Source organism: Acartia tonsa, chromosome 10, assembly GCF_053477335.1.
Source record: "Acartia tonsa isolate MP-2025a chromosome 10, ASM5347733v1, whole genome shotgun sequence".
Taxonomy (NCBI): Eukaryota; Metazoa; Arthropoda; class Copepoda; order Calanoida; family Acartiidae; genus Acartia; species Acartia tonsa.
In genome coordinates, this window is record NC_137269.1 from 17797764 (window position 1) to 17814280 (window position 16517).

The window sequence follows — 16517 nt, forward strand, 5'->3', positions numbered from 1 at the left end:
TAATCGTTGAAATAGCCATGCTTAAATGATTTTCAGATGGGTATAGAGTTGTTGTCCTTGTAAAAAAAAGTTTAGATAATATTCCATATCTATGCTAATTTGATATGGTTTTAAAAATTAAATTTTTTTTAAATCTTAGTTTCGTGACTATATCAAAATACTTTGAGGGAAAAAATGAAATAAGAAACTTCATTGTATATTCAATGGTGTATGCTATTCTATCTGCCCATATAAGCTGTTCTTTTCCTTTATATTGGTAGGTAAACTATAAATATACTTTACTTGTTTGTGCGTTCTACCTTTCATTTTCAAGTTATATTAACCCTTTACAGTCGGGCCCCTTGCCGCACCTTAATCGGTCGGGGGGGGGGGGGGGGGGTTCAACGCCCCCCCTTATTTTCTCAGTTCCTATTAGAGCTAGAGGGCTAAATTTTTTTGTGCAAGTCCCCTGTATGATAATGAATTTCCGACCTTTTATAAGTCTAAGTCAATTTTCGCTTCCTTCACCCTTTTAATTAACAACCTTTGTCTTTAGGTCTTTTTTTACTTAAAAATTTCAAACGGCTGTAATTTTCTTATTTTTGAAGCTAGAAAAAAAAAATTTTCCCAGAAAATGTTTATCTTTATGTGAATTTTACATTAGAAATATCAAAATATAAATTTCAGCGGCCGCAGCTGTACTTGGCAGCTGCCAGCCGCCGCAGTCGGCGGTCGGCGGGAAAACGGCGGCGGATCTTCATAAAATTTTAATACGTTATGTAGACATGTAAGAAAAGCTTAAGTTTAAAATTTGAAGTCTCCAAGTCAAAAATTGCAGCCACAGGAGCCTTTTAAAGATTTCTAGAGACCTGGAGGATCAGGACCTGCAGGATCATACCTGGAACCTGAAATTGACTTGAACACCTGTATTTCATATAAGGATGTACTACTAGAGGATATTTTAGTAATTTGGTATGAGAAAATGCTTTGTTTTAGTCAAAAAAATATTTTTGCTCTTTACCTGTATGACCCTGCCAGGTTTGCTGGCATCCTGTGCCCGCCAGGATGGAGATATTCAAAAAATTCCAACTCTCAGTTGTGTGTCATACCCATACTTAAGTCACGCAGTTTGGGCTCTTTATCTTTCACACACAGAAAATGAGATAGAAAAAACCGGATGGGGGGGCGTTCAACGCCCCCCCCCCCCCGACCGTTAAGGGTTAAGAAATTATAAAAAAAATTTCCTCTGAATCAAGTACAACTTACTATATCAACATTTTCTAAATAGTTTTTACAGAGAAAAATAAGCCCACACACTATAAATTAACCATTTTATTTGATTTGATCTGTTTATAATAAAGATAAATCAGTAAAAGATTTTTTTGTATTCACCTCTTTTCTATTTAAGTTTTTCTATTATAGGGCATGTAATTGAATTGCTTGCATTTGAACTGTATAACTTTCTTGTGAAACAAGGGGTTCAAAATTTAGAGTTATTTTTCCGATTTTGGAGTTTTTTTTGATTTTCTAATAAGTATTGCCATACCAAAATGTAAAAAACAAAATCCGAACCGTTCCTTCTTTGGAGAATATGCTGGAAAATATAATTTTTACTACCATGTTGCATAACTCAGAGCAATTGAAGATATTAAATTGTTTCTTTTTGTGGATATTATACTGCTCAAGGTATGATTGCTATGAGGAGTCCCCAAGAGTTTTTAAAGGCAAATAAGAAAACACAAAAAGGCAAAGTATATTATAAGAATATGATTACTGACTTTGTTTGAGTAATGCTGTCTCACCAACAGAACATTAAAAGTGTAGAGTAGTATCGCTACCATAAAATCTTACCGCTAGATTTAGAATGAGAATATTTGTTGTGTTTCTCATTGTTTTGTTTGTTAGCACTACCAATACCACCAACAGGTTGCCTAAACAGATTAATAGATTGATAGATTTAAAGATAAATAAATTATTAGATAGATAAATAAATAGATAGATAAATATATTAATAGATAAATAGATACATAAATACTAAGATTAATAGATAAATAGGTAAAGAGATAGACAGATGGATTTGAAAATAGATTTATATTTTAATGTTAGATCATGAATAATAGTAATTTAGTTGATATCGTGAGGCACTAGCGGCTGCTACTCTAGCATCTAGGGGATCTAAATTCAAAGGAAATAAGAAGAGGGTGTCAAAAAAAAGCCTAAAGTCTTCCCAAAACTTAAATCCATGGGCAAATATCAGGCTTTCCTAAATAGGGGAACTCCAACATTTCAATACTTATTTATATTCATATCATCAGACAAACAAACAAAAAAATTTCTTTATATAACAGGATTGTATATGAAGCCAAATAAGCAGATGCTTATTCTTTGTAAAGCTTAAAAACAGTTTGGTAAATATACACACTAATTTCAGACTTCTATCTTTTATAAACGCTGCACATCTCATTTTTATTACATGAATCTGTAATACCAATGAACAATCAGACCCTAGTTAAAGGGTAGATGCTTTTTTGACTATTCTATGTATTTTTCTGGCGTTTTCCCACAAAGGGCCTTGTTAAGCACAATAACCTTCCTCCCCCCCCCCCCCCAGTTGTATTTTAAATATGTAAGGGGGGAGATAGTTACTTTAGGTCAGAGTAAGTAAGTTACATTGGGTACTGGGAAGCCCCGCAGGTCTTAAAGGCCCCACATGTTTAGGGCTCGCATCAGGTATTAAGAAGTAAGCTACCCCAACCCTCTTATATGTAATTCATTTCATAAATAAGGGAGGTGGTGTTTCAATGCTCAATAATCACTTTATGGGAAAGCACAATTTTGCTAGCAAAGTTGGTATAATCAATTTAATTTATGTGATTGTACTTCGTCACAATTTTATGTTTATACAAAGCTGTAAATTTTTATAAACAAATAATAGTTATTTATCGCATCGTATTGTAAACAGTTTTCCACAGATATAAAAATGTACAAGATTATAAAATTAAACCAGTTATGTTAGCCCCGAGATGACGAACGCTTTGGCTAAAAAACTTGTTTTAATCTTGTGATTGTACATTTTTTGATTTGTAGAAATCTGAATATGATATGATGCTATACATCATTTTTCAGTATGGCTGAGAACCGGTTTCAACCCCCCGGATATTTCGATTTCGATTTCGAAGCGATACTGGAAACAATTTTATGTGGAAGGATGTTTTGTCAAGAAAAGTGGTGTGTATGTCTGAAAATGTCACAAAAGATCTCTAATGCGACTGGATCTCGATCATAAAACATTTCTTATTTTAGTTCAGAGATGATAAAGGGTAAGTTTAACGTAATCATCCTCTCCAAAAAGAAATTATATTTGTTAAACTTTTTGCGGGGAAGCTACTTTTAAATTTCGTCCAGAAAAAAAGTAGCAATAATCTAGAAACACTGTTTGCAACAAAGCTTTAGGATTATTGCATTTTGTTGCAAGCACTCTCAAAGAGTTTAAATGGTTCGGGAAATTTTCATATAAGAACAACAATAAAAAGCCAATTATTTGATAATTTGATTTAATAATGACTATAATTAGTGGACTATTAAACCCTATTTGTCAGAGACCCTCGACCATTTTCCTTCAAATAAAATCGTAGATAGGGAGGGGGTATTTCAATTGCTCTAGATACATAAAAAAGACAATAAATGAAGCACTAATCCTTGATCCCGTTTTACTGCAATATTTATAAAATAACAATTTTTGCTATTATAAATATAATATGGACTGTGTAAACATAGAAAATTTACTTAGATTATTTCTAAAATATATTAGGTAAACCATTAATTCCTTTTAACTAAATTAAATCATTATATGCAAAGGTATCTTTTTAAACGTTTACGAAAGGTTTTATTAACTATTGAGAGTTTAAGAGTGGATGGAGGGGAGAGTAAGGAAAGGAGGTATATCAAACAGCCTAACTAACTAACATTCCAATAGAAAGCTTTCTGGAAAAGATTTCTTTATTTAATTTAAATAACTTACAAAGGTGTTTAACCCTGATGAAAAAATAGACCTTTATGAAAATATGGTTCATCATAATCATAAGATATTAGAAGTAAGATTATTTTAATGGTTATTGTCATTCTTGTTGTTATTGCCTAGATCACATTTTTTGTCTTTGCGATATTAATCTTTTTGATTGAACAATCTTTCAACAGAAATAGGAGATACATTAGAATGGTTAAGTTAGGACAATAATAAAGATATTGCAAATATAAAATACTGTTATTTAGTTTAGATTAAGCTAGGTAGGCTATGGTTTACATAAGTTTAGTGGGGTAAGCAATATTAAAACAAGGATAACAACATCCATAAGTAGCGAAGCAAAAAAATTAAGAATGTAAATCGGAAAAAAATTTACTTTAGAGCAGTGTCATACAATAAATAAAAAAAATAGGTAAATCACAAAACCTTTAAAATCACACAATCTTTAAAAACACGAAAACTTAAAAATCTAGGAATCGATCTAGCACCGCAATTATTAGACAAATCTTGAAACTTGGAGAACATGTAGAACATATTCAATCCCTGATAATTTCAGCCGTCAATCCTGAATAGGAATAGACAAAATCACGAAAACCTAAAAGTATATAAATCGATCCAGCACCCCAATAAATAGACAAATATTAATAAAACTTCGTGGAATTATGTAGAATGTAAAATTAATAAACCCCTGAAAATTTCAGCCTTTTATCTTGAAAACGAATTGGGAAAATCGCGAAAACATTAAAATCTAGGATTCGATCTAGCACCCTAAATAACAGACAGGCGGACAAAACAATGTATAGATTAGATGGGCATATATCATAGTAATCTGCACTTAAAAATCCAGCTGTCTATCTTTAATAAGAACCGAGAAAATCACGTTTCCCCCACACGTGACTGACAGACGGACCTTGTGAATTATAGAGTAGCTTCGCAGTGTATTACAATATTGACCAAAAGTAAAAATGTAGACTTTAATATCCTATTACAGTTTTAGAGATTTCATCAACATATGCTCTAAAATATCTCTAAAATTGCCACAAAGATTTATTAATGACTTTGGCTGATTTTTTTTGGCATAGGCTGGGATAAGAATTACTTTGGAAAATGTTCTTAGCTCTGACCAATCTAATTAATCAATAGATAGATAGATGGATAAATAAATAGATAGATAGATAGATTGATAAATAGAATGTCCTGTTTCTAAATTGAACAATAATAGGAATAAAGTAGAATACATTGTTAATGCTGAACATTAAAGGGTCCTAGAAATGGATTTGGACCAAGTTTATCTTTTCTCCTGCTGTTTAATGGGGATTAAAGGATATATAAAATTGAGATATGCTAATTGAAGTATTATTAGAGAGGAAAAAGGACGTAAAAACATTATTTTTGTGCGTCGGGGGAGGGGGGATAAAATACTAATAGTGGGGGGAGGGGGTAATTATTTTTTTTTTAGGTGGAGGGCGGGGTAAAATATACATCAGAAGTATTTAAATTAGCGTAAAATATAAATTTTTGGGGTATCTGCCAAATCATATACCTATTACTCTATTCCTATCTGTTTAAGTGTTTCTCTGCATTATTGGACATAGAATAATACAATAGATAGATATTTTAAATATATACATACAATAGATATTTTTCCTTTAGCAACCCTATGTAAAAAAAATTAATGCTTCGAGAATTACTGCGAACATTAGTCTAAACAGGCCATTTTTATTCACCTTGATATTAGCAAAGCTTTTAATAGAAATTTGATTTTGTATTGAAGGTTATCACTTTAGACAGTTTAGTAATGCGAAAAACACTGTAACAATATACTGATAAATAAAGAAAATTAGCCTTTTATCATAAAGTAATTTTGAAAAATAGTAAATGTAAAAAAAAAGATTAATTCTGATTATAAAAATTTAGGGAAGCTTTGAGGGGAAGTCAACACTCTACTTTCAATTTTAGTTTTAAAAAGATTTTTTAGGGGTATTTTTTCTATTTGCAATTTATGTTGGGAGGTTGTCTGTGCGCACCACCCTATTGGACCTTCCCTGGACCTATGAGAAGCTCCACTGTAAAATGCATCATATTGGTTTTGCGGTCAAAGAGATCCTTTATCACACATAGATAGTTAGACAAACATCCAGCTACTTATAAATAAGGATAAATGTGTAGATTATTTAATAGACTAAAAAATAGAGTTATTAGTACAAGAAAATATTAAATATCAATCTTCGAATAAAAAATAATTTGCCCTGATGGATAATAAATCAACAGATGTAATGATAAAATGAAAGATAAATCAAAATCAAGAAAAATTTCACCCAATAGCAACAAATCTTTTTTAATTATTCATAGAACAGAAAGTAAGGTTTATTTACTAAGTATATTTGCGATTACTTTTATTTAATGAAATCTTCCAATTTTTAACATGTACAAAACGGCCTGCTTAATTGCTTCAAGATCCATGTCAGATCTATATAGGAAATAAATGTCTATAAACGAGCTCAAGTTTTCCAAGGAATATATGATTAAAACTCATAGTGCTCCAATAATCCATAATAAACTCTCATTGCCCAGAACGATAAGACCCATTATTTTACTTTATTAAAAATAAATTCATTTTTTTCATTTCATGTTGCTATTTACCTTATATTGATGTATTTAATTTCTAATCATAAAAAAGAAAATTTAAATTTATAATATGATAAATTTAAGAAAACTATGTTATAAAAGAATTCGATTGTGGCGACATTTTGTGTGTTCAAATATTAAACTAAAATTGTAATCATCATCATTAACCCTTTGGTGATGGTAATGAAAAGAAAAAAATATAATTTAAAAAAATCTTTTAAAAATCATTTAAATTATTAAATATTTACTTTCTTTTAGATAGTAATGCCGGGTGAGGAAAATAGATTTATTGAGAAATAGATATGCATATAGAAAACTAGCCAATAGGGAGATAATTATATCGAGCCAACTCTAGTATCACAATGTTTTACACATCAAAAAGCAAGAAGGTAGTAGCTACAAGAACGTGTAAGGGGAGGGGGGGACTAGGAGGGGTGTTTTCCCCCCTAAAATATTTTTTAGGCCACGTAAGCGTTAACAAATAGCGGACAGACATCTTTAAAATGTATTGTAGAGTATCTTTGCTAGTAAAAATTACCTATAAATCCAATAATAATGGCTATTATGATTAGAATGGTATATACAACCTATAGACACACTAGTAGAGTATTATTGCTAGTTAAAATTACCTATAAATCCAATAATAATGGCTATTATGATTAGAATGGTATATACATTGACAACCTATAGACACACTAGTAGAGTATCATTGCTAGTAAAAATTACCTATAAATCCAATAATAATGGCTATTATGATTAGAATGGTATATACAACCTATAGGCACACTAGTAGAGTATCATTGCTAGTAAAAATTACCTATAAATTCAATAATAATGGCTATTATGATTAGAATGGTATATACAACCTATAGACACACTAGTAGAGTATCATTGCTAGTAAAAATTACCTATAAATCCAATAATAATGGCTATTATGATTAGAATGGTATATACAACCTATAGGCACACTAGTAGAGTATTATTGCTAGTAAAAATTACCTATAAATCCAATAATAATGGCTATTATGATTAGAATGGTATATACAACCTATAGACACACTAGTAGAGTATTATTGCTAGCAAAAATTACCTATAAATCCAATAATAATGGCTATTATGATTAGAATGGTATATACAAATTATAGACACACTAGTAGAGTATCATTGCTAGTAAAAACTACCTATAAATCCAATAATAATGACTATTATGATTAGAATGGTATATACAACCTATAGACACACTAGTAGAGTATCATTGCTAGTAAAAATTACCTATAAATCCAATAATAATGACTATTATGATTAGAATGGTATATACAACCTATAGACACACTAGTAGAGTATTATTGCTAGTTAAAATTACCTATAAATCCAATAATAATGGCTATTATGATTAGAATGGTATATACAACCTATATACACAGTAGTAGAGTATCTTTGCTAGTAAAAATTACCTATAAATCCAATAATAATGGCTATTATGATTAGAATGGTATATACAACCTATAGGCACACTAGTAGAGTATTATTGCTAGTAAAAATTACCTATAAATCCAATAATAATGGCTATTATGATTAGAATGGTATATACAACCTATAGGCACACTAGTAGAGTATTATTGCTAGTAAAAATTACCTATAAATCCAATAATAATGGCTATTATGATTAAAATGGTATATACAACCTATAGACACACTAGTAGAGTATCATTGCTAGTAAAAATTACCTATAAATCCAATAATAATGGCTATTATGATTAGAATGGTATATACAACCTATAGACACACTAGTAGAGTATTATTGCTAGCAAAAATTACCTATAAATCCAATAATAATGGCTATTATGATTAGAATGGTATATACAAATTATAGACACACTAGTAGAGTATCATTGCTAGTAAAAACTACCTATAAATCCAATAATAATGACTATTATGATTAGAATGGTATATACAACCTATAGACACACTAGTAGAGTATCATTGCTAGTAAAAATTACCTATAAATCCAATAATAATGACTATTATGATTAGAATGGTATATACAACCTATAGACACACTAGTAGAGTATTATTGCTAGTTAAAATTACCTATAAATCCAATAATAATGGCTATTATGATTAGAATGGTATATACAACCTATATACACAGTAGTAGAGTATCTTTGCTAGTAAAAATTACCTATAAATCCAATAATAATGGCTATTATGATTAGAATGGTATATACAACCTATAGGCACACTAGTAGAGTATTATTGCTAGTAAAAATTACCTATAAATCCAATAATAATGGCTATTATGATTAGAATGGTATATACAACCTATAGGCACACTAGTAGAGTATTATTGCTAGTAAAAATTACCTATAAATCCAATAATAATGGCTATTATGATTAAAATGGTATATACAACCTATAGACACACTAGTAGAGTATCATTGCTAGTAAAAATTACCTATAAATCCAATAATAATGGCTATTATGATTAAAATGGTATATACAACCTATAGACACACTAGTAGAGTATCATTGCTAGTAAAAATTACCTATAAATCCAATAATAATGACTATTATGATTAGAATGGTATATACAACCTATAGGCACACTAGTAGAGTATTATTGCTAGTAAAAATTACCTATAAATCCAATAATAATGGCTATTATGATTAAAATGGTATATACAACCTATAGACACACTAGTAGAGTATCATTGCTAGTAAAAATTACCTATAAATCCAATAATAATGACTATTATGATTAGAATGGTATATACAACCTATAGGCACACTAGTAGAGTATTATTGCTAGTAAAAATTACCTATAAATCCAATAATAATGACTATTATGATTAGAATGGTATATACAACCTATATACACAGTAGTAGAGTATCTTTGCTAGTAAAAATTACCTATAAATCCAATAATAATGGCTATTATGATTAGAATGGTATATACAACCTATAGACACACTAGTAGAGTATCATTGCTAGTAAAAATTACCTATAAATTCAATAATAATGGCTATTATGATTAGAATGGTATATACAACCTATAGACACACTAGTAGAGTATCATTGCTAGTAAAAATCACCTATAAATCCAATAATAATGGCTATTATGATTAGAATGGTATATACAACCTATAGACACACTAGTAGAGTATCATTGCTAGTAAAAATTACCTATAAATCCAATAATAATAGCTATTATGATTAGAATGGTATATACATTGACAACCTATAGACACACTAGTAGAGTATCATTGCTAGTAAAAATTACCTATAAATCTAAGAATAATGACTATTATGATTAGAATGGTATATACATTGACAACCTATAGACACACTAGTAGAGTATCATTGCTAGTAAAAATTACCTATAAATCCAATAATAATGACTATTATGATTAGAATGGTATATACATTGACAACCTATAGACACACTAGTAGAGTATCATTGCTAGTAAAAATTACCTATAAATCCAATAATAATGACTATTATGATTAGAATGGTATATACAACCTATAGACACACTAGTAGAGTATTATTGCTAGTAAAAATTACCTATAAATCCAATAATAATGGCCATTGTGAAGAGAATGGGAACTACAACCGGAACAATCTGAAAAATTGATTTAATTAATATGGATAGATTATCAAAAAAAAATACGTCAAAACATATATAACTAGACCTACAGTAACAAGCTTTTTTATAAGAAAAAACATTCATCATAATTCTTTCTCTCATTTTGTTTCAATTTCCTTCCATTATTTTTCTCTTTATTGTAATACATGATCTAATGTTAAGCTTATTTTAAACAGCTTCTTTATATAACACCAAAATTTTAATTTGTTTTCAGTAATTGTAAAGAAAATCTCACAGAATTATGCTTTTATGGATATTGTTCTGCCTGTGTAGAGTAAAATTACATAATGTTCTGAGACGTAATAGTTGTTATAATTTTGATATAAAGTGTCCTATAACACTTTCACAACTTTTAAGTGGGTAGTATTAGAAACAGAGACACATATTTCAAGATTCAAATCATTTGATACTTGATTAAAATTTAAATTAACTGTATAAATTACTCGAGGTCTGTAGGGGGACTTGAGGAGGGGGGGGAGTTGAATTCGATAACCTATTTTTCTATTTTAGATTTTAAAAGAAAAAGTAAAAAAATGGGGGGGGAGGTCAACCATCCTCCCATTTTTAATTTTAGTTTATGAAAAAAATTTAGTACTAACAGACAGACAAAAAAACAAACAGACAGAGTTCCAGTTACTTTATCATTAGGTTTATGGGAAAAAAAATTTCAGTACAGACAGAAAAACAAACAGACAGTTATCCTGTTACTTTACCATAAGAATACACTCCGATAACATAACATTGCTATTATACTTTCAGGCAACATTGTCTTTGTTTTTAGAACATTGGTCAATGTTTCTTGGTTGAGTAAGTAAACGTAATGACAGACAGGCGGTCGAACAAAGATATTCATATAACAAGAATGATTATGTTCATACAATGTACAGCAATAACAAGTTAGTAACAGTTAAGACAATAACAACAAAAAATCAGGGATCTAAAGGGATAAGGCAATGGCCTATAAATTGCTTTACATCCCAAATGATAATGCACAAAATTATGCTCACAAATGTACAGCAATAACAAGTTAGTAACAGTTCAGACAATAACATAAAAAAATACTAATTTTATTTAAAATGAGAACTTTTTAGTTATGCCAATAATTAGCTATGAAATAAGAATAAAATTTTTGGACTTTTTGCCATAAAGACAGAATCTTATTATATAATAGTTCTATTAATGATATATACATAATATACATAAAAGACTATTGATTTATGTATATTCGTTATGTTATTCATATAGACAAAAAATAAGAATAAGAAAAAATGCATCTCAATTGAAAATATGTAATACCTTTATAGGTAGTGTATATTAAAGCACCCCAAGCAGAATGTTCTACAAGAGCTAGAAACGAGTTTTGAACAAACGTTTCAAGCATGTATTTTGATAAGGAATTTTTAAAAAGTAATAGCAATAATCCAAATAAAAAATCTAGAAGATTAATTTAAAAATCCTAATAAAAATATTTTTTTCTTCTTTTTTGGAAAACATTTATGTTACTCGAGCATAAATAATATATTAACTTAATTATAGGCCTAATTATATTATGACTTATGACCAGACATTCAAAAGAAACAAGGATTACAACATCCATAAAAGCGAAAATCAGCAAATTTGCCGGTCAGACATACAAATGTAGAGTGATAACACATTTAATATTCAAAATTTCATAGACTGCTGAACAAAAATTCCATTTAGATACATACTTAGGTACGTGAATATCTATTTGCTTAGCTACTTAAGGAAGTTGTCATCCTTGTTACATTCTATGTTACTCACTGTTCTATGTATCTATTCATAGATCTGTCTATCAATTCATCTATCTCTGTGTGTATCTATCTATCTATCTATCAATCTATCAATCTATATATATATATATACATCTATTATCTATTTATCTAACCTTAGCTAAAATTTGTAAATCCACAGCCTCCTCTGTAGAATTCCATTCTAAATATTCCTCCTCTGTGATAAACAATGTATCCATAATTTCATATTATTATCATCTTATTAGCATTTAATTGGAGAAGGATTGGAATAAAAATATTTTACCTCTAACTTAACAGCTGTTTATTTATATTTTTTCTCAAATTTGATGTATAAAAGTATAGACAAAATGTGTTTTTGGGTTCATATGAATACCCCTACCAGAATTAAAGAGTAGGTAATCTTTTTAAAATTATTATTTGACTTTTAGAAGTTTCGCTTGCTCTATGTTTAGTATGAGTCCATAGGTATTCTAGGTAAACATAGAATTGCACCCACTTTGGATTGCACCCATGGGAAGCTTTTTTTGGAGAGAAGTAAGGTAACGTTTGGATATTTGGTATAACTGTTAAGATAGCTCCAGATATTAGTTAAATCCTCAGGAAAGGTTCCCCTAGGAGGCAATGAGCATTATTATAGTCAGTAGGTGTGCAAGTTTAAACATAATGTCCGTCAGCCATTAAAACCATATTCATGTGCGTCATCATTTAAAAAATATTATTACAAATTAATATTCCAATTTTAAAATTGATATGGACACTATGTACCTATAATCATATCCCTGATCTCTCCGCCCTCTCCGACGGCCACGCCCCCCATGACCTCTACCACGCTGTGCTCGTCTGCCAGGGAGAGGGTTTGTGTGACCTCCTCTAGCAGTGCCTGCGTGCTATTCATATCTATCCAACTCATTTTAATTGTTCTGAAATTTCAAAATAATATAATAAATTTTTATCTGGATCGTTTGTAATTTACAACTTAAAAATATAAAAAAAAACTAATATAAAGCTAGTTAATTGAGAAAAAATTCAATAAGCAATTTCAGGTATTCTACCGTTAGCGCCGTTTTTAACGGTACATAAGGATGAAATGGTGTTAAAATAACTTTAAATCTTTCTGCATCAAATCAAGAAAAACTTTGCTTTTGGATCTATCTTGATATATCTCATTGTTTCTCGGTTAAGATGGGATGCATTTCACCTTCCCCCCCCCCCCCCCACTCCTATAGTAATTATTTCTAGCATCCCCTCCCCCAGAATAGGGTTAAGGTCAAATGAATAAATAATGCGTTGTTAAAACAGTTTTTATTGAAGAAATGAAACGTTTCCCCCAATCTGTGAGCTTAATCGGTGGGATAGGAGATTAAAGAAAGAAAAGAGAAAAAGAAAATAAGTAGGGAGGGAGGGGACGGGGGTATGTAAATTATCTGGTACCCAAAGTTTTATAAGCAAGTTCTCTCATTCGTTGACTTTTATTACTTTTATTAAATCTTGTTTGTTTGGAATAAACTAGCTCTGTTTAAACTTTTCCACCAATAATTTTTATCTATTGAAGGAGTAGTTTAGTATAGTTTATAAAATTGGGGGTGTAAATACATCATTGATTCATAATTATCGTCCACTGTCTTATCTCCTAAGATCCCAGTTTTTAGATAATAGAAAAACAAAATAAAACAAATGAATAGAAAGCAAAAGAAAAAAATTTTATATAAAACAAATAATTGTTGATTGTGATGTAGAAGTATATAAAACTAAGATAATAATCTATAAAAAAATATATTATTCTTACATAAGAAAAAATAAAACAAGGATGACAAAATTCATAAGTAGAAAGCACAAAAAATGGTTCGTCAAACAGACAAAGTCAGTTAAGGGCAGATGATCAGTTTAAATCACGAAACCTGGTTATTTAAAATATGAAATTGAATTTTAAGCATGACCGACAGACATACGGACCGAGTAGATTTTTAAAAACTGGATTCTAATTGGTTCAGGGAATTATTACAAAAAAATATGTTACCCTACACAATTTCTTAAAGATGGAAAATTCGAATAATAAAACTTACAAAAAATAAGTTATAATGATATCAGACAGGAATAATGACTGAATAAATAAAACATAAACAAAATTGTCAAGTAATAGGTCAAATTTAATTATTATTTTTTTTTTTAATTTATGATAAAGTTTTGATTGCAGTAAATCAAATAAACAATTGGAAATTCTTTTTTTTTATAAACAAAAAACAAATGTTTTTTTTAACTTTTTACCAAAAAAAATAGGGTGGTCGAATTCAAACCCCCACCTCCATTTCAAGTGCCATAAGTGGTTAATTTCTTTTTATAAGATGCTTGCTTATCATTGATATAATTTATATTTAGAAATCTAATCTAAATCCCCGAGATGATTAATGGTGTATTTTATGTTATTAATAATATGGGATTACCACAAAAGTTAGAAAAATAATTTTAACAAGGTGTAATACGAAGTCAGGTATAAGGGATGATTAATGTAACTTAATTTTTATTTTGAGTCTAGACTTAATCCCTAATCTCATAGCTAATGTAGATAACAAACACTTTTATTGCACGATATTTTTCTTAATATCCAAATGTTGGCCTAAAAGTTGTGACATTTATTGGAACAAGGCAATCCCACTACCCTCACTTGTCAATGTTGCATAATATAATACATTATTTTTAACTTCTTTGGTATAGCACTTACCTTTTATAATTACCAATCCCATTGTCATCTTATTCAAGATTAGTAGCTGAGCAAAGGAATATGAAAAAACATGATGGAAAAAAGGTAATAGTAAAAACTAAAAGATTAGCAACAATTCAATAAAAGTTCATTGTTCATTTATCATAGCCAAAAAATAAATAAAGTCAGGTTAGGTAAGGTTATATTGGATAATAGGTTGCCCTGCAGGGTTAATACACCTTAGGTACTGAATCCACAGACTTAGAGCCCCCCCCCCCTCCCCCAGCCGAGGTAAGGCATAAGAATCCACAGCCCCACACTCCTTTTTTTAAAAATTATTTCAAAAATATGGTGGAGGGGGTTTCCAGTGCTCGACAGGCATTTTGGTGGATTGATCAGAATTGTTTATCATTACAGATGTTAAATTTAAAGATGATCCCAATGTTCCTGATATCAAAATATTTCTTATTGTATCTGTGTTCGTAATAATATGAAAATAACACTCAATAACAACCATTATTTTTCATGACAATCTTGACATACATTTTAGTAAACGGCGCATATCCGCAGGATTTAAAGGAATAAGACAATTGGTGGTAAATTGATGTATGCAACCCCAAAAATTATACACAAATTTGGCCCTTTCGTAGAATGACCTACTTCTTATTCAATTCTTTGCTTAATAAATAAATCTAGGATCAATTAGTTAACTTACACTAGATAATACTGATAGAATGCATTAATAAAAGCAATAATAAAAGCCTATCGAATAAATTTTTATTCAATTCTGTTCCTGGGAAAGAAGTATTAATGATCTTACGATTAAATGCACCGACCAAACAAAACCTTTCATTTATAATTTTTTTTGTTACTGATAGTGTAAAAATTCTATGGAACCAATTTTAGTTAATAATTGAACAAAGTTTACTAATTTTTCATAGACTTTTGTAAAATAAATGTTAAGATTAGTTTTGAAAATGTATTTCTCTTGAAATTAAAGATAATATTGATGGATATTTCTGGAACTTGAAGTTTCTTGGAAAGGGAAACATTAGATTTAGATTAGATATGGATATATAAGTGCTTTACAAACTTGTGTATACCAAAAATGCTAATGCATTGGAAATGTACAAAATAAGATAAAAAAAAATTATATTTTGTTTATTTTTTTATTAATTATGGAAACCAAAATCTTTTTTATTGACTTTTAATATTAGTTTTAAAAACTTAACATTAGGCTTAGACAAAATAATATCAATATTATAATATTTAGAGAAGTCTTTGATAAAAATTCAATATATGCATGCTCTTAAATTGAGAATATGTATTTGTGAAATTAAAACTGTATTGATGATTATTTGCAAGCATGAAAAAAAACCTTGTATAACTTGTTATGTAACTGAAGAGGGGTGGTAAGAAAAGAGAAAAAGGGAAAAGGTGTTGTGGGGAAATTTTCCTTTGGAAATGTTCGTCAAAATCACATTCCCTTTTCCCTGCCTTTAGTTAACAATGCATCTATAACTATACTTAAGAATTAAATTCATATGGCACCACAAGTTCAGATGAATTATTATTAATAATCTTGGAACTTGATATTGACATTAGAGTATCACACAAACCAATGTTTCTGTCTCATAAAACAATGAATTTTATATTTGAAACAATGAGATAAAAAAGGAAGATTTTAATATATATAATAGGTAAAATATGTTCTATATTAATGAAATTATCTTGATATAGTTATATAGTCTTTTTATGTTATGTGTTTG

General features: G+C 29.4%; 1 protein-coding gene across 1 annotated transcript in view; it reads right to left on the minus strand.

Moving 5' to 3' along the window:
- Positions 1 to 12966, minus strand: part of LOC145330460 (allatostatin-A receptor-like) — a 44391-nt gene extending 31425 nt beyond the window's left edge. The window contains exons 1-4 of the mRNA XM_080175093.1: positions 12816 to 12966; positions 12185 to 12246; positions 10197 to 10254; positions 1831 to 1910 (exon numbers count right to left, since the gene is read on the minus strand). Of these exons, the coding sequence (XP_080031219.1) occupies positions 1831 to 1910; positions 10197 to 10254; positions 12185 to 12246; positions 12816 to 12960 (345 nt within the window). The 5' untranslated portion in view covers positions 12961 to 12966. The remainder of the gene's footprint in view (positions 1 to 1830; positions 1911 to 10196; positions 10255 to 12184; positions 12247 to 12815) is intronic.
- Positions 12967 to 16517: the final 3551 nt, after the last annotated feature.